The sequence below is a fragment of the Telopea speciosissima genome, chromosome 4 (assembly GCF_018873765.1).
Source record: "Telopea speciosissima isolate NSW1024214 ecotype Mountain lineage chromosome 4, Tspe_v1, whole genome shotgun sequence".
Classification (NCBI taxonomy): Eukaryota; Viridiplantae; Streptophyta; class Magnoliopsida; order Proteales; family Proteaceae; genus Telopea; species Telopea speciosissima.
The window spans coordinates 69,847,524-69,868,000 of record NC_057919.1 but is presented as its reverse complement, the minus strand read 5'-3'; the positions used below and the strand labels follow the sequence as shown (position 1 = coordinate 69,868,000).

Genomic DNA, 20,477 nt, shown 5'->3' with positions numbered 1-20,477 from the left:
AGTTCTTTTCTTCTCTTTAGTTTGCAGTCCAATGAATTACAATTCTGCCATTGTTATCATAAACCCATTACATCATGGAGGTTGATAGATACGATTTACTCCTTTCGCCTAGAGATGGGTTCCATAAATTGCAAACAGAACTTTTTAATTTGAAGACAGGTTTTCGGGAGCTTGCCAATATAAAAACAACTTCTATGATGAGCATAGTATTAAATCTCATTTCTGAAGGCCATTTTGGCCAGACCAAAATTTTTTAGATGCTGAAATTTTGTATTTTTTCTATGAGTTTTGCTTGGCCATTTCTGGGTGTAATATGCCCAAATGACCAAAATACCGAAATGAAAATGACCGAAATAACCAAAATTTTGACGAAACGGTCATTTTTAGACCAAAATTACCGAAACAAGATGATCAAAATTTCCAAAATATTGCATTTTTTCATTTCGACATAGCATCTCATTTCGGCCTAGTCAAAATTTCTGAAATTTTGGCGAGATTTTGAACTGTGATGATAAGATGTAAAGCATGATACAATCGTCAGAAGGCGGATCAAATATGGAGGAAAATGTGGAAAATGAAAGCGACGTTCAAACTGAAGTATATGGTTCGATCAAGGTTGCAATTGAAGAATTGGTCGATGGTCCGATTTCAGTTGTGAAACCCCACAATCGGATTCCCATTGAAGAGACATTGGTTGCTAATGCCCATCAGACGATCATGACGGTTGATCATGAGATGTACTGGATCTTTGCCCCATCAAAGCCGATGTTTATGGATGCCGATCGAATGGTGCTGATTTTTTTGTTTTACAAAACTCGTGGGTGAGTTTTTCTCAACACCGGGGGAATTGATGCAGATACACTACCTTGGACCGACCCAAACCCATTAGGGTATCCAGACAAAGATGAACCGTTCCCATTTTGAGTTTTTGGATCTCCTAGGATTTTAGGAATTTAAGTTATTTGGGGAAAATAATGTCTTTTTACTTTATTTTATTATGTTTATTTTAGAAGTTAGCTACGTAGTATATGTAGTTTCCTTAATCGAATTAGTTTCCTAGTTAGAGAGTTAGTCTTATTTTTAGGAGTCTTTTATTTCTCTTTATATATGATGTAATTCCCCTTCGTTGGAGACAGATTTGAAGAATAGAATAGTCAAGTGTTTGTGAGTGCCTGTGAGGCCAAAGTGATTGTGCAATCCCCGCCTCCTCTTCCCTGCAAATCTAATTTCTTCTCTGAAATTTCCTTCTTCCCTACCGGCCGTCAAACATTTTTATTTTGTTTTCCTAAATTGCCCCTCCTCTTTTATTGCCACTTGTCCCTATAATTTGTTTCCCTTCCAAGTTTGTTTGAAATGCCTTTCTCATCCATTTCCCATTGTCTCCTTAAGTAGGCCTTAAGATTCTATGTATTTACTTTTGTGCCAAGATAAAATGTTGAGAGATTGGTTTACGGATTCGCTTTCTTAGTCAATTAGTAAAGCGGATTTCTCCCTTGAAAATATCCAATTTGTGAATTATGGAATTATCTCCCAGAGCTGTGGAACTCACGACTCTATTAGAAAGTAGAATTACCAACTTTTACACGAATTTGAAAGTGGATGAGATCGGGCGAGTGGTCTCAGTTGGAGATGGGATTGCACGTGTTTATGGATTGAACGACCTTCTTTGAAAACCTCAGTTTATTTACAGAATCGCCACCATTGTTTAATATTTGGCTATTGCACATTTTGGCGGGTCCATAGAGAACCAAATAGGGTTTTCGGACCCCTGGTTTGTATCAAGTAGCATATGCTTGGTTGGATTGGCATGACCTAGTCTAGAAGAAGCACAGGCCGAGAAGAACTAAGTCCAAACCTGGTTTTTGGTTCAATAGGGGTATCTAGTGTATTTTCTTTTATATGAGGTTATTTTTGTAATTTAATAATTATTATTTTAATTCATGTTTAGCAGTCGATGTTTGCAAGTTAAGAGTTTGGGTTCATGATGGTTTGAACTCCTCTGTTAAGATCTGGTTAGGAGATTGAGTTTAAGTCAGTTTTAAAGATTGTTTTTAGATTACGATTAGGAAACCATTGCTATATGTTCATGTAATCGGTGGACAAATAGTAGAGTTAAATATTGTTTACAGTTTGAATTTTTCTTACAGGTTATCAGCTGTTCCCTCTCTTCTGACCCTTTTTTTTTGATTCAGGTGTGAATCCCTTCTCTCTTCTATTTCCTTCTGATCTTTCTTCTTCCTCTCTTCTTGTAACTTCTCCTTTTTCTTCTTATCAGTTGATTCTCTGCCTCTGGTCTGGGTGGTAATTGCAGCCCTCAGAGATCGAGTTTGAGGCTCCCCAGATCTAAACCTGGATCTGAAACTTTGTGGTTTGATTCTTACCCAAGAGTTGATTCTAACTGGTCAGTTTGAGGGCAAATTGTTTTGAGATTCATCACGGAGTTTTCATGTCTGGTTCTGCCAGATCCAGTTTGGTGGGGGGGGGGGATAGGAGAAGGGAAAACCCTGAGATAGGATTTCAGAGTTGCAGGGGAGGGGAAAGAGTTCACACACTCTCACAGAACAAAACACAATAAACTTCTATTCAATTCACTATCTCCAATGTTGGGTTACATGCAAGTATTTAAAGAGAGAAATAACAAGACTCCTAGTTAGACTATGAAACTGAAACTAATCCTACATATGTAACTCAAACAAATAAAAGACAGAAATAAATAAACGAATTGATAATTAAAATAACTACTTCCACTCTTGTTAGACCAAAATCTTGGGTTGGACAGGTTCTGTCTGGGTTTGGGTCTCCAAAGCCTATCATGCTGGTCTAACCAGTCAATTGATACCGCATCAATTTTCCTCCTCTGAAAAGAACTCGACTCCTTCGAGTTTGGAAAAGGACCAAGGAGGTCGTCTGAAGCAACACGTTGGAGGAGGAACGATCTTGCTATTTTCTTGAGTTTAATGTCAGGGAGATCCTTAGCGAGAAGAAACTTCATGGTTTTGTTGCCGTGCTTGAAAGAGTAGGTATTTGCATACCTACAATATTGTGCCTTCTTATCAAATAACCACTGTCGGCCAAGAAGAATATGACACACTTTCAGAGGGAGGACATCACATTGTACTGTATCCACGAATCCACCAATAAAGTTGGTGAGTAAACACTTATTTGTAACCTTGAGATTAGTGTTGTTCACCCATGCGACTTTGTAGGGAATTGGCTGTGGCTATGTCAGCAATTTCAGCTTATGAATGATGTCTTTAGAGACAACGTTAGTGCAACTCCCTTCATCGATCACTAGACTACATAATTGGCCATTGCACTTTACACGGGTCTGTAAGATACTATTGTGGCGCTAATCTTCATCCTCGTTGACCTTGTGAATGGTCAAAACAAGACAAAGAACATAACAAGAGTGTCACTCCTCACCATTGTCATTGCTGTTGACTCCACCGAGTTCTCGCTTTGGCTCTAAATCCACTGTCTCAAAACCGAGGTTTTCTTTAGGAACAGAAGATATAAAAGAGTCCTTATCAACATAAGCTATCAAGCGGTTGGGACACTGAGCACTGAAATGGCCGTTCCTTTGCACGTGAAACACTGATTGGCAGCCTTTGGCATCACAAGAGGTCTATCTGAACCACGCCGAGGTGGAGAGTATGGCCGATTTGGTGGTGAAGATGCCATGTTGAACTCATGCCGAGGTGGAGAATATGGTCGGTTAGACCGTGAAAATGCCGTAGATGAACCAGGAGCTTGTGGTTTGCTGAATGACTTTTCCTGGGGAAAAGACTGCTATGGACTGGAACTGTTAGTCTATTACCCCTAGGAAAAGTGTCTGGAAAGTTCCTTCGAGTGTAAGGTCATTTAGACTTTCTTCTACTTGATATGCAACCTTTAGTACATCCTCCATTGTAGGCAGTTGATTGGATGTGAGTGCAACACTGATCTTAGAGTGCAAACCATTGCCGAACTGTGCCACCAATACTTCTTCATCCCATTCAAAATTAGATCGAGTGGTGTAATAATAAAATCTAGCAACAAATTCCTCAATTGTTAGGTTTTCCTGTTTCAACTATGCAAGCCTGAGGTGCATGTGCTGTTTGTAGTAAGTAGGCAAGAATCTCCAATTCATGACTTCATGCATTTCAGCTCAAGTAGTAACTAAACCAATGTCTCTGGTCCGATTCTGTTGCTGTTGCTTGATCCACCAAACTCGAGCTGTACCTTTTAGTTTGGCTCATGCAAATAAGACTTTCTTGGCCTGTCAAACCGTACCATCTGAAAAACGTCTCCAAACTGTGTATCCAGTCAAGGTACTGTTCTGGATTATTATCCCCATAAAAATTGAGGACATCCAGTTTTGTTGCTCTTTTAGCTCCATAGTCATCATAACGACCAGCTCCATAGCAGAAGCCACCAGCCGGTGGGTATCATGAAACAGGTCCTGTGGGATGGAGTTGGAAGAATCCCCAGATTGCATGGGACTCTTTCCTTTATCAGAAGCCACCAGCCGGTGGTTGTCATCATGGTATGGAGGGAACCGACAGCTAAGGTGAGGGTATCGACAAGTTCAATGAGGGTGTCAACTTTTGTATCGGTTTCACCTTTGTATGAGTTGAGCTGTTGGAGAATCTCACTGTTGGCTACAATGGTGAAGGTAAGCAAGAAAACACTCAAAGACGAATGCCAAATAGTAAATAAACTAAGGTTATAAGGATGGTGGCAGAATTGTAAATAAACTGAACTAGCAAAGGGAACAAATCCAATGAGTGTTGATGAGAGGGGTATACTTGGAAAAACATGAGAATAAGAGTTTAAATGAGAAAAAGAGTGGGGCAGGGCCACTATGGGAAATAAAGAAAATAAACAAACCTAAAAATCAGACATGTCTTAAAAGGTGGGAGCGGGGGACTTATTGTTTGGAGTCAGAAGACGTGAGGAACTCAAAATCTTCTACCAGGAGACAAGCAGCAAAGGATCCCGCGGTTGGGGAGGTCGACTGGGACTTGGACTTCGTCAAGGAAACGTCAACACATGATGTTTGGTATCGGAAGGAGGGATTCAAACGACGATCTTTTGAAACCAGGTATGATTTTGCCCTTTTTTTCTGTCGTTTATGTCTCTCTCTCGATGGAACCAAAGGGTGGGAAGGTTTGATCGGTTCACAGGGGGAAAGGGAAGGCAGTGGGGATTCTGCTAAGGGGAATCGGGAGGGATGGGGCTGGGTTTCAGTGGGCAGTGGGTTGGGGTTAGAGTATCAGTGGGAGATGGGAGATATGGTTTGCAGCGATAGAGCCCTAGGCAAGAGGAAGCGGTCGATCGAAGGTTCGATCAAGTTTTCAGAGGCAAAAGGGGGGAATGTAGGGCTGCGGTGGGGAGTTTTTTTTTTTTCTTTAGTTCCCTGTTACAGTGGGGAAAGAAGGGAGAGAAGGTTTCCTGTTGGGGTCGGGAGGGTTGTGGTGATGATGCTGTGGGAATCACAGGGGGAAGAAAAACTGAACTGAAAAGGGGAGATAGATTGCAAGGAAAGGTGGAGAGGGATCCTTCGGATCTGATACCAAATTGGTGGGGGCCAGATAGGAGAATGGAAAACCCTGAGATAGGATTTCAGAGTTGCAGGGGAGGGGAAAGAGAAACTGAACTAAAAAGGGGAGATAGATTGCAAGGAAATGTGGAGAGGGATCCTTGGGATATGATACCAAATTGGTGGGGGCCAGATAGGAGAATGGAAAACCCTGAGATAGGATTCCAGAGACGCAGGGGAGGGGAAAGAGAAAATGAACTCAAAAGGGGAGATAGATTGCAAGGAAAGGTGGAGAGGGATCCTTCGGATCTGATACCAAATTGGTGGGGGCCAGATAGGAGAATGGAAAACCCTGATATAGGATTTCAGAGTTGCAGGGGAGGGGAAAGAGTTCACACAATCAGACACTCTCACGGAGCAAAACCCAATAAACTTCTATTCAATTTACTGTCTCCATTGTTGGGTTACATGCAAGTATTTAAAGAGACAAATAACAAGACTCCTAGTTAGACTATGCAAACTACTCTTTCTCCTTGAACGAATCTGAAGGGGAAAGAGTTCACACAATCAGACACTCTCACTGAGCAAAACCCAATAAACTTCTATTCAGTTCACTGTCTCCATTGTTGGGTCACATGCAAGTGTTTAAAGAGAGAAATAAAAAGAGTCCTAGTTAGACTATGAAACTGAAACTAAACCTACGTATGCAACTCAAACAAATAAAAGACAGAAATCAATATACTACTAGATAACTAAAAATAACTACTTCCAACCCTTGTTAGACCAAAATCCCGGGTTGGACCGGTTCCGTCCGGGTTTGGGTCTCCAAAGCCTATCATGCTGGTCCAACCAGTCAAGTGATACCGCGTCACAGTTGTAGAAAACAATATTTTATTTTGTGATCTTTTTGGGATTGTGATTGTTCATTTTCTTGTTTCTAAGACGGTTGAGAGTTAAGAATCTAATAAAGTTTCAACTGGATTGGGTTCATATTGACTGAGATAGAGCAACTTGTGGTGCAAACCCTGGTTGGACTAACCCTTAATGGTTGCTTGCGGGCCCACCCAAGTTTATAATAGTCAAATATTTAATAATAGTAGAAATTCTATAAATAAACTGAAGTTGCAAGTAGAGCTGGCAGGATCGTAATTTAATGGAATCAAGTGAATGGAATGCAGCGTATTAGTGAAAGGGGTAAACTAGGAAGAGAACAAATAAGGACAATAGGAGTTAATAGGAAAAGGGGAGGGGCAAATCTGGAAACAAATATGTAAAAAAGGATTAAAAGCACAACCGTAAGGTGATGACTAACCCAGAAAACGGAAACAGCTGCAGTTCAAAAGAGATTACTCCTTCGTGGGTTCTCTGTTGACTCCGAAATTTCAGGGATGAGTCGACATTGAAGATCCCTCTTGGATGTACATCATTATCAGCCCAAGCATGAAGCAGAAGAGATGTATTTGATGCCTGAAACTGCCGCTGGTGGAGGAACAGAAACCAGGTCTGAATCTGACTTCGAAGCTTCCTAAGGGAGAAATATCTGGGGCCAAGATTCTGGAACTATAGTCGCCAGTAGACAGACTTCCTTCGACCCAGATTTCAGAGCCAGTCGACACTGATTAATAAATCAACAAGGCTCCCTCTTGATTCTGATCTGTTGCTGGCTTGTTTAGCGCTAGAACATAGGAAGTCTTAGAGTATGTGAAAGAAAAGAAAGAAGAAGGGTACCTGTGTGTGTGTGAGAGAGAGAGGAAGTTAACAAATTAAGCCAAAACTAAGAAAGGGAAACTACAAAGGTAATCCTACGTAATCTACGCACCCATAGAAATAAAATATTGCATTCTCTATGTAAGCTACCAGCCCTTGCCAGACCATAAAATTAGTTTAAGACCGGTTCTTGGTTTAGGCTTCCAAAGTGGGTCACATCGTTCTAGCCAGGCTAAGGCAACTGCATCAATTTGAATCAAGTCTGGTTCTATTTCTGGTTCTATGTGTCGATTATAGTTCCAGGTTTCGGTTTCGAGCCTGGTTTCGAAACCGAAATATTTCGTGAAACTGCAAAATTCCGGTCGAAACCTGGAAGGTTAGTGGTTGGTTTCGAGTGAGGGTTTCGAAGCCCAAATGGCCCTCTAAACATTGTGGAATTCTTAGATTTTAAAAGAATACACCCAAAATGGTAGTAGTTTGACTTCGGACCCTAGGTTGGTAGTATATGTTGTACACTACTATATACATTTTCTAATATGGCCTATTCAACATAACATTTAGTATTATAACACATAATTTAGTTAAACAACTAAAAAATGCATTGGGAATGAATAAACATAAAATTATGAACCATTTCACAATTATCAAATGTTATACATGGTTTGTTACAAAGAGTCGAAGATATGGGAGTCCAGAATACAAACAAGTCTTCCCTCTTTGAATCTTGCACAAATCTTCCACAAATGCAGCAAATCTTAGCTTCCGATATGTTTATCGTTTGGGTCGAAACTATCCTGAACTGATACATTTCGTTGAAATTTCGGCGAAACCTTGAACTATGGTGTCGATATGTTGGGGTTGATGAAGTTTCAAAATTACAAACAAGGACAGATTTCTTCTTATTTTCCGTAAAGTTCATCCTTTCTAAATTTTGTTTCCAAATTATCCCCAGTCCGAATTTAAATTCCAGAAAGCCCTTCGTACAAATTTTATTGACAGCTGGGCCTAATTTCTGCTTGCTTTACTCATTAAGGTTCCAGAAGTTGCAGGGGAGTAGTTTCTCACTTACTCCCGCAAGAAGAAAGGAAAAACCATGCCTTTAGGCGCTGCATGATAATACTTCTGAATCTGGGTCATGTTTCTATTTCAGAAATGACTTTTTGTATTTCTGTAACTGAGACAAATTTCTGGACAAAAAAATGTGTTTGGTAACGCATGGTAATTTCTATTTTTGGATCAGAAAAGAAACAGAAGCTTGTTTGTTATGCACAATCATTTGTTGCTAAGGTACCGTTTGATAACGTTACGCGTGTTTCTGTTCTGTTTCTCACCAAAAACGTATTTTGGTGTTTTTGTTTGCAGAATAACGTTTCTGGGTTGCAAAATGGTGTTTGATAAACCTGTTTTGTTTTCCCCATTCTGTTCTTGTTCTTCCTCCTTTTCATTCCAAACTGTGGAGATTATTTTCCTTTTTTATTAATAATACCAGTTAGCTTGAGCCTTCTTGAACGAGACGACATGCTGGCATAATCCTTCAGGAACCTTTCTCAATCAAGAAATTAGAAATGTTAATAGACCTTCAACCACTGTGAAAACCTAAAAAATGGGGTTTTATGAGAGATGGGTTAAGAGCTAAATTGAATCAATCATCCTGAATTCAAGTCTGAAAATTAAGAAAATAGGAATATATGAGCTGTGATGTCAAAGTGACATAGGCCATGGGCAAGTGCTGAAACCCCAACCGTTGCAGCAGAGACATCATGAGGACCAAGTGATTCAGATTCCTGAGTTGAGGGTTTGCAGCAGTTACCCCATAGATACCTAAGAGCATTCCCCATTCTTTAGCTCTACCCAGAAACACAATGAATTTCTCTTCTTTGGATAGATTTTCTGAGAATTTCAGAAACAGAAACACAGAGAGAAAAATTATAGATTGAAGGGAGGAGGAAAGGAGAAGGAAAGGAGAGGAGAAATGAAATAAATTAAGGAGAAAAAATCCTTACCTCTCGGTTGTCCAATTGGGTCATCGGCTTCGTTGTTTCCTCTGGTTAGATGTCGCTTTTCAGTGTTCATCAGAAATCACCTCTTGGGTTGAGCTTGAATTTGATGTTCATCACCATTCTTGAGATCGATCTCTGCAGTCGAATCGAACTTAGCACCATTCGAAATAGTTGCAGACTAGGGCAAACTCGAGCCTAGATCATATTTCGAACAGATCCATAGTCAAATGATGTCCCTCACCTTCCGCTGTGTACAGAGATAAGAGAGGCGAGAAACAGAGATAGAGACGAGAGGCGAGAAACAGAGCGAGAGAGAGAGAGGGAGATGAATGGAAGAGAGATTACCTACCGTTCAACAATGGAGCTTCCTTCAGATCCGGTGAAGCTTCTGCTAGAGAGTGAGAGAGGAGAGGAGAGATGAGGCTCCTTTTTTTGTCAATTCGTCTTTATGAGTGATGAGGGAGTCGGGTAACAGTTTTTAGGTTTTGGTCCAAAAAATGTAAAAACAACAAATTGTTGTTATTACAAAAACGTTTTTAACTTCATAAATTGTTATAAATTTCTATTTTTGTTATAAATAACAAGTGAAACAAAACAGATTTCTCAAACGCGTTTTCTGTGCTAATTGTGTGCTGGAAACATTAATAGCACAGAAACAACAGAAACAAAATGTTGTCAAACGGTACCTAAAACTTCTATAAATTTAAAAAAATGCCATTGAATACTCAAAAAATTGGTGGAGGTGGAGATGGCGGTGGTAATGGAGGAGGTGGTGGTGGTGGTTGAAGTTGCATTGGAGATGGCGTTTTATTGTGTGTTATTTTTGAACATGAAATTATTGCTTTGCCCATCAAATTAACCATGTTCTCATTAAAGATCAACTTCCCCCCCACCTTATGTCTTCCTTTTATTTTTGGGACAGAGAAGCTTCAAATTGGAGGTTCTTTTTTTTTCTATTTCCAGGAGCAAAAAAATGAACTGGTGTTAACAAACGGATTTCTATTCTTGTTTTATTCCCAGGAACAAAAAAACAGAGAAATAGAGAAACAAAAGTGTATCATTCAGGTCCGTAGTGGCCACCGTTCTTAGATGGAGCCTAAATTCAATTGGGACTAAGTCCAACCCATCTTGTGGCTTAGCTAGTTAGTTATTTTCTTTAATTTCTTTTCTTTTTAAGTTGTTTTATTTAGGTTTATTTCCTTTACCTTGCGTGTAGGGTTTTCTTTAAGGTTTCCTTTTAGTTTGGGTTTCCACTTGTGGGTAGACAGTTACCTACATAGGTGGGGAGTTCTTTTATTTAAAAGGAAAATTTCACGTACCTCCTCTGAGGTTTGCCTTAATTACACTTTCACCCATGAGGTTTGGTAAATTTCATGTACCACCCCTGCTTTCCAAACTAATTAACAAAAAAAACCCAGTCCTTAAACTGGTGACTGAAAACGTTAAAATTGTGTTTTAGTTGACAAAATTACCCTCATCTTCCCCAAATCGTTTAGGGATTGAAAAAACCTGCAACTCATCTTCCCCACCAATTCAGCATCGTTGATGAATTGAAGGATTTCGAGCTCGAGCATGGAATCATGACCCTGCAAGAATTTCCAGCCTTCAGTCATCTCGACGGCTTTGAAGTCTTTGGAGAGCAACTTCATGCATTTGTTGTAAAGATCCAGTGTGTCGCAGAGCCTCGCTAGCTGAAGCATGCCCACCACACTGTCTGTGTTCAAACGCCCAGCTAACCCGCTGGTGCGTCTCTGCTTGAGCTGGCGTATCGAGAAGATGTGAGACACTGTTAGTAGATGGATCCCGTACATCTGCAGTAATTATGCCAGGTGCATTTCATCATTTCATTATAGAATTAGTAAAATGGAATTTATCTGGTGGAGGATGTTCCTCTGGATTTAATTTCATTAAATATAGAGATCGAAAGAAGGTTTCTAAGAAGATCAAAAACAGAAAGATCATCAAAAAATTTTGTTTTAATTGGAACCAGATGATAGATTTTCAATTTCTCCCAAATGACTGTAACCAAAAGCTTCAAGGGAATTCGGGAAATGGAGGGCTCACGTTGAAGATTAGAGATATTGGACAAACGTGAGCACCGCATCGCAAGGAACACCTAGAATGGGGACGATCTTCTCTGATTTCCGATCCTTTCATGGCTGATATAAGATATTCTCCAATACAGATGAAACCGAAGCCTATGATTTCAGACCAAAAATTGACAAAGGAATGAACATCAGTAATCAGAACAAAACTCAAGTCCCTCTCTCTGCAAAAAAATTACTGTGAAGAAATGAATTCGCTCTTCTCCTATTTGTAAAATTTTGAAGTTAATACCCTTTTTTTTTCAAATGATTTCAATCTTTGATAGCATTCAGTAAACAAGAAATTAAGAGAGAAAGTAGAAACACAAACCAATGATCACAACTTTGGTTAGATTTTGGAGAAAAAGCTTAATTTTTGCTTCTAATGTTTTTAAATTGAATTAAGTTTTTTTTTTTCCTGGGAGAAAAGGATGAATGGAAGATGAGGTATTCTGGGAAACTGAATGCACCAAAACGCTAGCGTGCACCGGAATTCTTAGTCTGCCAGAAGTAAGAATTAGAACATCGCCTTCTGAAACAGAAAATTCTTCCTTTCTGTCTGACAACGCACAATAATAACCTGAAGATGAAGAGTAAGTGACGGCGAACTTGACCGGAGAGACTTTCATAGTTTGGCCGTCTTCCATATACAGATAACAGAGAATTTGAGAAGAGAAGAGATGAGGGAGAGTTTCCTTCAGTAGTTCTTGTGTTCTTTGTATATTTTGATTGTCTGAAGCTGTTGTCTCCAATTTATAATTTGAATTCATCGTTATTCATTGATTCATCAACGACATAAAAAACCGGATGTCGTTAATGGCACTGCTGAATCCATTGAAGTGGATTTTGGTGTGTTTAATGGTAAGATCCATTTGATTTTTTTTTCAAACCCTAAACGATTTGGGGAAGATGAGGGCAATTTGGTAAACTAAAACACAATTTTAACGTTTTCAGTCACCAGTTAACGGACTGAGTTTTTTGTTAGTTAGTTTGGAAAGTACGGGTGGTTCATGAAAGTTTCCAAACCTCACGGATGAAAGTGTAATTAAGGCAAACCTCAGGGGAGGTACATGAAACTACAGCTTGTAGAGCTACGCACATCTATTTTGATGATTGAATGAAATTCCTGACTTATGCCTTTGCTGCTGAGAGAATTAGCATGCTGTAAGAGACTGAGAGAGTGAGAAGCTCTACAATATTGGAGAGAATCTGATCCAGGTCATTGGTGGAAAATCAAAGGTCATATCCTCTATCTTTCCTCTTTTTTGTATAGAATTAAGTTGTCGATTTCTCCTACCATTGATTGATCTAGCTACGATTTGATTAAACCTGTGATTTGGGTGGATTAACACTACATAAGTTGCTGTTTACATGCTAATTTTCCTGGGGTTTAATATATAGCAGAAACCTGATAAAGAGCACCTAGCGGCAGCTCTGTTTTTTGGGTTCTTTGAGCAGTATCGAGATTCCCATAAAAGGTAATCTAGCCGATAGATTGGGGTGATATTCTAAGGCTTTAAAGGACTACCGTAAGGTCTTCTTCAACCCTGGTTTTGAGAGGATCAGATCTGATGATCTGCCGATATAAGAAATGTACCTAAATCTGGTCCTTTTGATACCAAATTCTGAATATTTCGTCTCTGTGACAAATCCAGCCATTGGATCCTGATAGTAATTTGGTGATTTGTTATACTGCTGGACTACTACAATTGACCAGAATTGGAACCCATCCGAAAGGTTGACATTGACTTTTGTGTATAACTCATATTCTGGTTTTAGGGTTACTTGTGATCCTGTTAAGGGGTAGGTTATCTGAACCCTTTTGTTCAGTCTTCTTACCCCCATCACTGAACTATTTCTGAATTTACGAAATTGCCACTATGCCCTATTATTTGAGTTTTCATCACTTTGGGTGGGCCCATACCCAAAATCTGGGTTTGTATTCTGGGTTGCATTACCTTGGTGGCTTCATGGTCAATAAGTTGGTTTGTGTGAGTGTTTGTTTTACCATTAACCTTTTCTGGCTCATCAAAAGCTGTTGATCATTATTGTTGAAAGGAAGACATCATTACCTGTTATTTATTAAGAGGAACGTCGTGCACCATCTGTTACTAGAAAAGAAATATCTAGATGATTGCTTCCTCTAATTGCATGCCGTAAAGGAAAGTTTCTGGGTGCAGCAAAATGTTTTTCCAAAATACAAGTAACATTCCTATGGTTGGATAGGAATTTATTACTTTGAGATTTGTTGGCTAAGCCATATGCCATCATGGGACAGAACTTAAATACTCTCCGTTAACCAAGCCACACTTAGTTCCGTTGATGCAGGAGCACTTCCTTGGACCTTGTTGAACTCGTTTGAGAACTCAGATCGAGAACCAGTCCCAATCTTGGGTCTTTGGTCTAGTAGGATGTTAGTAGTCTATTTATTTATTTATATGGATTTATCTTGTAGTATTTTGTATTACTTTGAATAGGCTAGGTAGTGGTAGAGTTCCATTATATTTCACTTTTGGAGTTTAGTCAGGAGTTTTTATTTCCCTCTTAAATGCAAGGTTGTAACCAATGAAAGTTTCAGATTTGAAAAAAAATGAAGCGAGTCTGTGTGGCGTGTGCCGCGTGTGTATGCGAACTCCCCCCCCTTGTACTGTACGATACGCAATCCCTCTCCTCTCTCTCATCTTCTCTCTTTCTCCCCATCCCAGTGAAAGCCCCCTTTTCTTCTTCTTTCCGGTGACTCGTTCACTTTATTTGTGCTGCTCTGTTTCTACGTGGGTCATAGAAGTTGATAGAACCCCCCTGGTTGTAAAGCCATCTGATTTGAAACTTGGGTGGTCAACTTCAGTACTTTAGGGTAATCTAACATTTAGGTTCTCCCCTCCCCCCCCCCAAAAAAAAATAATTAAAAATCCCGATGGTTAGAACTTAGAACCGTGACCTGCAACAAGATTGTTCTGAGTTTCTCCCGCCAGGCATGTTTCAGCAGCCTCAAGTCATAAGATATCTGGTTGTTTGAACCAATATCTGTGGGAGTTCAACAGGTTTGATTGAAGCGATCCCCGAACTGAAATCTCAGGCCAAACCGTAGTCTCTTGAGTGAGTTCTCCTCATTAGTCCCACCTCTCTGCTGGTTTCCTGGTCTTTCGAAGGTAGGAGACGATGGATGTTTATGCCTTTAATTCTTTAAATATATTTTCCCCTAATACCCTCCCCTTTGTCCCTTAATCTCTCTTGTCCTTTATTTATACTTAATACCAATTTTACCCCTTATACGTGGCACCCCACTTGTGTCCCTTCTCTTGTAGTGTGAGCTTCTAATAAATTACGGCATTGCCACCTCTTATTATAAACTTAAGTTTATTTTTCGGGTTTTGCCATCAATCCTTTTATTTGACCCTTCCATTTTTTTTTTTTTTGGCTGATTATATTGTTTTGATGGATGAGACAAAAGCAGGGATTAACACCAAGTTGGAATTATGGAGATCAACCTTGGAATCAAAAGGTTTAAGATAAATAGAACAAAAATAGTGTATATTGTGTGTAACTTTAGTTACAATAGGACGAATATAGAGGTGGTGAAAACTGATGAGAGGGAGATTTCACAAAGTGATTATTTTAGGTATTTGTGCTCAAATCATAAATAAATAAATAGAAATAAAGGATGATGTTACACATAGAACTAAAATAGGATGGATGAAGTGTAGAGGTGCGTTCAAAGTGTTGTGTGATCGACGTAGTCCTCTAAAACTTAAAAGAAAATTTTATAGGATAGTTATACGACCGTGACCAGTTATGATGTATGTTTTTGAATGTTGGGCAATTAAGAAACATCATATAGATAAACTCAGTGTAGCTGAGATGAGGATGTTGAGATGGATGTGTGGTAAAACTAGGAAGGATAAAATATGGAAGGAACAAATTAGAGCTAATTTGGGAGTAGCTCTGATACATAATAAGCTGCGAGAAAGTCGTTTGCCCCGTTACAACAGAGGCCTTTAAATGCTGCAGTACGGAGGAGTGATTTGTTTCAGATTGAAGGAGCCTAAAGAGCTAGGGTAGACCTAAAATGACTCTAGGACAAGTGGTGAGGAAGACATGCATAGTTTAGTTCTTGTAACAAGTATGGCTTTGAATAGAGCTGATTGGAGGGTAAGGATCCATGCTGCCGGCTCCATTTAGTTGGGATTAGGCTTAGTTGAGTTGAGTTGAAGGGTGGAGCCAATTAGAGAGCTCATGTTGGAATAATCCCAATCTGAGATTGAACAGAAATCCAAGAGTTGGATGGGTTTTCCGCAATCACTAGGAACAACTTACTGTTTAGTGAAAGATAATTTTGATTTGATAATTCTGAAAATAGAAGTGTCTTAATTTGTTAATGTAACTAGATCACGGGTTCTACATTAATGAACAGTTTGACTTCTATTCTATGCAAATGTATTTCTCTATGGTATTTATGATAATTTTTTAACTTGGTAGTTAAACATTATTTTTATAGTGCTTGTCTGCTAATTGCGTTGCATGCTAAAATATGTAACTTGATCAATGCCAGGCCAGATATTTTGTAGATGAGGTTAAGGACAAGAGTGGAATGGACATTAATGTAAGCTCTTGGAAGCTCGAATATGTTGATGAACTTCCTGAACAGCGGAATGGGTAAGTATTCCATCCCATGGTAAATGACTGGCATTTTTGTTTTGGGATGAATTTGAGCCGACTGTCGATAAGTGATATCCTTTAGAACAAATCAGAAATTGATTATGTTTGGGTTGGGAAATTTATTGAAGTTGCAGCCTGCAGGTGCTTTTCCTTGTCTTGGTCAAATTCATTGTAGAAAGACAGAAAATATTTTTGTAAGAAAAGCCATACAGGTTGCAATCCACTGAGCTCCTGGTCACAAAAGTTTGATGGAAGGAATGGGAAAGAAATTTTAAAAATGGCTTTTGGGGAATATTCTTGATGGAAAGAATTTTTGAATCTTTGAAGATATTTACTTGTTATAGAGCCAAAAATGACCCCCCACCAATTTTTTTTGGTGGCGTTATAATACCAGAAGTTAGAAAACCAGATTAGAGAAAGTAGAAGAGAAGAGGGAAGAAGAAGAAAGAGGAGGAGAAGAAGAGAGAAAATCTCGTGGAAGAGGAGACCTGCGGGAGAAGAGAATGTTCTCTCGCAGGTTACTTAATGTTTATTTATAATTAATATGACTTGGACCAAGCTGCCCTTACATATGCTGAAATACTTTACCCAGAAATAACACAAGGACACAAAGACCTATTTGCCCATATAACTATCGACTTCAACACTCCCCCTCAAGCTGGAGCATATATATCACCCATGCTCAGCTTGTTACAACAAGATCGAAAAGTAGGAGCGAATAAGGACTTTGTGAACACATCAGCAATCTAATCAGATGAAGAGATAAAAGGTGTCTCAACCAGCTTCTTCAAAACAGCATTGCGAACAAAGTGACAATCCGCTTCTATATGCTTAGTTTTCTCATGAAAGACGTGATTACTAGCAATATAGATGGCTGCCTGGTTGTCACAAAACATCTTCATCGGGGTTGGAATAGAAAACCCCATCTCAAGAAGGAGAGACCTAACCCACATCAGCTCTGCAGTGGTATGGGCCATGACTCTATACTCAGCTTCAGCACTGGATCTGGCAATCGTGGTCTGTTTCTTGCTTCGCCACGTAACCAGATTTCCCCCAACAAAAGTACAATATCCTGTAGCAGATCGATGGTCACTAGTAGAACCTGCCCAATCAGCATCAGAATAAGCAACCAGCTCCATATGTTTATTTGGACATTACATCAGTCCCTTCCTAGGGGCTCCTTTCAAATACCGAAGAACACGAATAGTTGCAAGCAATGATCCTTGCAAGGGGACTGCATAAACTGACTGAGAACCCCAACAGCATAGGAAATATCTGGCCTAGTGACTGTCAAATATAACAATTTCCCAATTAAGCTTCTATAGGGATGAACATCTTTAAGACTCTCATCATCATCAGAACCAAACTTGTGACTAGGGTCCATAGGAGTATCCACTGGTTTTGCTGCAAGCATACCAGTTTCGGTCAAAAGATCTAGTACATGGTTGGGACAGGTTGATTCCCTTCTTGCTTCGGGTAACCTCAATCCCAAGGAAGTAGTGAAGCTGGCCCAAATCTTTGGTCTGAAAATGCTGCTGTAAGTAACTTTTCACCTCCTGGATCCCATTTTCATCATTTCCTAACACAATGATGTCATCAACATAAACCACAAGAATCACCAATTTCTCTCCTTGGCAGCGAACAAACACAGAATGGTCAGAGAAGCATTGAGTAAAACCAAATTGTGTGACAACAGAACTAAACTTCTCAAACCATGCACTTGGAGACTGTTTCAGCCCATAAATGGCTTCGTGCAGCCTATACACACGACTACTATTCTCCCCCTGAGCAACATAGCCCGGAGGTTGCTCCATATAGACCTCTTCAAGTAGGTCACCATAAAGAAAGGCATTCTTGATGTCTAACTAATGCAACGGCCAAGCAAAATTCATAGCCAAAGAGATAATGATGCGAACAGAATTCAGCCTAGCCACAGGAGAAAAAGTCTCAAAATAGTTAATACCGTAAGTCTGGGTATACCCTTTAGCTACCAGGCAGGCTTTAAGCCGCTCAACAGACCCATCAGAATGGTACTTAATAGTGTACATCCACCGACACCTGACTAGGTCTTTACCAGGAGGTAAATCCACCAACTCCAATGTATGTCGAGGTAGTAAAGCATCAATTTCCACATCTATGGCATGTTTCCAGGCAGGGTTATGAAGAGCCTCAGTGTGAGTGCGGGGAATAGTATACGAAGACAGAGAGGTAGCAAGACTATGTGGACAAGAAGGAAGATGGAATAAAGAAACAAATTTCTCAATAGGATAGGTAACGAAAGACTTTTGAGTACATGAACGTTTACCTTTCCGAGTGGCAATGGGTAAGTCATCAGGATCCGGATCAGCTGGTGAGATAGGAAAAGCAGGTAAGGTGGGATCTCCACCAGAGGTTGAGGGAGGTGCAGGAAGCGATGCAGATGGGCCAGTTTGATCTGTATGGAGCCGCCCAAAGTGCCTCTTGCGCCGGTACACCTGTAGTGGAGTAGTCATAGGAACAATGGCAGGAATAGGAGGAGCATCAGACACAGCTAACAGATCACTAGACATAGTGGGATTGGCAGAAAAATAAGATGTACCCTCGAAGAAGGTGACATCCGCACTCACAAATTGTCTGCGAGTGAGAGGGTCATAGCATCTATAGCCCTTTTGGGTCCTAGAGTAACCCAAGAAGATACACTTGGTGTACCGAGGGTCCTACTTATCACCATGGAGATGGAGATTGTAAACAAAGCAAACACACCCAAAAACTCTAGGAGGCAAGCTAAAGCTTGAAACACTGGGAAATAAAATAGAAAAAGGTGATTTGTCACCAAAGACAGAAGAGGGCATGCGATTAATCAAGAAACATGAAGTAAGAACTGCATCACACCAAAAAGGTTTGGGCACCTGCATATGCAACATGAGGGCCCTGGCAACTTCAAGTGCGTACCTATTTTTCCGTTCCACAACCCCATTCTGTTGAGGAGTATAGGAACAATTAGTCTGATGAATCATCCCATGAGAAGCACAATAAGAGGAGATCTCATTTTGAACAAACTCCAAAGCATTATCAGACCGAAATATTTTAATAGAAGTATTAAATTGGGTTTTTATTTCATTGCAAAAATTCTGAAAAACGTTTAAAAATTCTGATCTATCCTTTAAAAGGTACAACCAAGTAGTTCGGGAATAATCATCCACGAAAGTGACAAAATAGCGAAAACCATGTCTATTGCTAGCACGACAAGGACCCCACACATCTGAATGCACTAAGGAAAATAAAGAATTACTACAGGGCATAGGACGAGATGGAAAGGTAGCACGATGATGCTTACCCAACTCGCAGCCCTCACACTCTAATTTATTCAAACTCTTAAACTGGGGAAAAACAACTTTTAACCTAGACAAAGATAAATGTCCTAGCCTACAATGCCATGGAAACGGAGACTCTCCACCAGCAGTAGTAGCTGCAGCCGAAGCAGACGGGGCAGCGCCATGAAAATAATATAGGCCATCTTTCTCACACCCTCCACCAATCGTCTTCCTCGTATGAAGATCCTGAAAAACACAGTAAGAGGGAAAGAAGGTTACCGAGCAATTTAGATTTTTAGTAAGTTGGCTAACAGAAAGAAGACTTAAAGGAAATTGAGGAACATGGAAGACTGAAGAAAGAGAAATATTAGAAATCAGAGATATAGTAACATGTCTAGTAACAGGAGTAGAGGAACCATTGGCCACAATAACAGGAGGGGTGTGAGAGTTAGAAAAGATAGAACTAAAAGCCGATGACTTACCAGTCATATGAGCGGAAGCCCCCAAATCAATGATCCAGGGTGTGGAAGTAGTTGAAAGGAGAGCGGCAGGAGGACCTGCATGAGCTAAGGTGGCAACGGTGGTGGATGTCCCAGAAGTGGAAGTGGATGATTCCAGACTCTTGATGCGACGCATGAGTTGTTGCATCTCATCACGAATGTTGGTAGAAGAATCTCCCACGGTCAAACCAGCTTTAGAATCGCTAGGTGTAACAAAATCAGAACCATCTTCAGAAGCTGCATGATTGGCCAAGTTTTGAGCCCATTCGGGTTTCCCATGCTTGGACCAGCATGTGTCAACAGTGTGATTTGTCTTCCCACAGTAGGACCATAACCGGGCTGTAATGTAGTCCTAGGTAGGAGTAATCCCACTAGGAACCAGGGTAATAGGATCTCTTAACAAGGTTGGCAGATTGGGACAGCTTAGGCTAATTAGGGCAGAATTAGGGTTATGGTTAGGGTTTCGACTTAGGGTTTTATTTGGTAATGATGTGCAGAATTTTATGAGTCTAATGGTATAAGTTGGATCAAATTTGGTTGAGGTTGGAATTCTAGGGTTTTTGGTAGGATGCCTTATGAAAATGGACTGTTTGTAAGATCTAGGGTTTAGGGGGGCAGATTTTAGGAAAGAGGTTTATAGGGTATTAATGGGCAGGTCTAGGGGGTTATTTTGGTAAAAAGAAGTTAGGGTTTGGATGAGTTACAAAATTCTGCAA

General features: G+C 40.0%; 1 protein-coding gene across 2 annotated transcripts in view; it reads left to right on the top strand.

Moving 5' to 3' along the window:
• The window catches only part of LOC122659831 (ubiquitin-like-specific protease ESD4), a 43,037-nt gene that overhangs the window by 5,464 nt on the left and 17,096 nt on the right, over positions 1-20,477 (top strand). For both annotated transcript variants that reach the window (XM_043854971.1, XM_043854970.1), the window contains one exon: positions 15,862-15,965. In XM_043854971.1, coding sequence (XP_043710906.1) covers positions 15,862-15,965 — 104 coding nt within the window. The remainder of the gene's footprint in view (positions 1-15,861; positions 15,966-20,477) is intronic.